Raw genomic sequence first — 1,784 nt, 5'->3', positions numbered from 1 at the left:
TTCAAAAGACCATTTATATTCCAAGCATTTAATGTTCTTGGACACTTTCTTTATTTCTTTCCCCCTTTTTATTTTCTTATTTCACAAGAAACTTGTATCTGTATATATATGGTTCATTATTTAAGCTTCAATAATTAAGCTGGTCGTGTTTGGAATATTAGTTTATAGGGAGTGGCTGGTTAATATATGATTGGATCCTTAGAATTGGTGATTAAACTTCATAGGAAAAGCCTTAAGCTATGAAGGGAGGCACAATATATCAAAAATTTTCTTACTAATTGATTTGTTGTTTGCTCTTTTGTAATTTTTAAGAGGAAAAGAACATTGACAATTTGAAATATATGGGAATAAAGGAGGCCTGCCCTGATGATGATCAGCATATCATAATTGACATTCCAAAGGATTTGGAACCCGATCTCAATTCTTCAAGTTGGATCCACAGAGTTCCAGGGAAGATCAGGCAGCTAAAAGAAGAAGCCTATACTCCCCAGCTAATATTTGTAGGGCCTTTTCACTATGGCAACCCGAAACTAAGATCCATGGAACACCATAAAACGAGGTATCATGACCAATTTTGGAAATGGTATTTCTATAAACACATTAAGGTGGATGATATCAAAGATTTCATTGAAGATGGGGATATTCGGGAAAGCATCTGGCGTAGCTATGCAAGGACACTTGGGTTTGGGAATGATCTGGACCAATTGTTCCATGTGATTCTAATAGATGCTTGCTTCATCTTTAAGCTCTTCTTGAGAAACTATGAAATCTCAAGGTATGATAAAGATTATATATTGAAAACTCCATGGCTAAGGAAAGCTATAGAGCTGGACTTGAAAATGCTGGAAAATCAGCTGCCTTTTTTTTGTTTTCACTGAACTTTTCGACCTCATCCTCCTAAAAAAGCCACAAAATAGTAAAGGAGTGGACATGAATCACAGCCTTACTTATCCATCCCAACTCCGTGAGGAAAGTGAAAGGCACAATTTCTTTCTAAAGATAACGTTTCTTCATTGATTATTATAGCCATGGAAAGCTTCTGGATGAGGAAATGCAACACTTCAAGAGAATCAAACATTTCACCGATTTGGTTAGACAATTCTTGTGTCCAAACAAAAGGTGTCCCATTCATGCTGGCAATATAAGCTTTCTCTACACTGCAAAGCAACTAGATAGTTCAGGGGTGAACTTCATGCCGCGTAAGGATCAACGTTTAGCCAACATAAAGATAGAATAGAGTACACATAAGTATATGCCTCGGAAATCCTTGAAATTGGAAGTCCTCGAATTCAAGGTAGAAGACAATACTGAATGCATCATAAGAAACATTATGGCTTTGGAGCAGTGTGTTTATCCATTTGAGACTTATATATGCAATTATGTTTCCTTTTTGGATCAACTAATCGACAAAGCTGAAGATGTGGAATTGCTGGTTGAGAAGAAAGTGGTTCATAACTTACTTGGTAGCAATGATGCAGTAGCAGATTTGATTAACAAGCTTTGCGACCAGATTCTGGAAACAAGTTTCTACTATGGTGGTATATGGCAAGAGCTTAATGAGCATTATGACAATTTTTAGAAGGTTACCAAGGCAACTCTTAAGAGCGTTTACTTCAAGGATCTTTGGGAAAGCGGTTCTAGTACTGTTGCACTTTTTGTACTTTTGTTCTCAGTTGTTTCAGTCATTGCAAGCATCAAGGATATGTCATTAACTAACAATTGCCAATTTAAAATCTTGAAATTTATCCAATTGCATTTTCTTTTTCAACCAAACAGAGTAGGAT

General features: G+C 36.2%; 1 protein-coding gene across 1 annotated transcript; it reads left to right on the top strand.

Moving 5' to 3' along the window:
• Positions 1–341: 341 nt before the first annotated feature.
• LOC132804412 (uncharacterized) lies at positions 342–1,579 on the top strand. The gene is made up of 3 exons (XM_060818744.1): positions 342–775; positions 1,027–1,183; positions 1,346–1,579. Exons 1-3 carry the CDS (start codon positions 342–344, stop codon positions 1,577–1,579), a joined length of 825 nt encoding a protein of 274 aa, XP_060674727.1.
• The last annotated feature ends 205 nt before the right edge of the window (positions 1,580–1,784 follow it).

The sequence above is a fragment of the Ziziphus jujuba genome, chromosome 7, assembly GCF_031755915.1.
Source record: "Ziziphus jujuba cultivar Dongzao chromosome 7, ASM3175591v1".
NCBI classification, from domain to species: Eukaryota; Viridiplantae; Streptophyta; class Magnoliopsida; order Rosales; family Rhamnaceae; genus Ziziphus; species Ziziphus jujuba.
This window is presented reverse-complemented; position numbering and strand designations above follow the sequence as displayed.

What these genes read in the sequence shown, in the direction of transcription:
- LOC132804412 (XM_060818744.1), top strand. Translation starts at nt 342, where the DNA reads ATGGGAATAAAGGAGGCCTGCCCTGATGATGATCAGCATATCATAATT. An exon ending in AGAAACTATGAAATCTCAAG is followed by an intron (nt 776 to 1,026) that starts GTATGATAAAGA and finishes TGATTATTATAG; the next exon opens with CCATGGAAAGCTTCTGGATG. An exon ending in AGCAACTAGATAGTTCAGGG is followed by an intron (nt 1,184 to 1,345) that starts GTGAACTTCATG and finishes GCTTTGGAGCAG; the next exon opens with TGTGTTTATCCATTTGAGAC.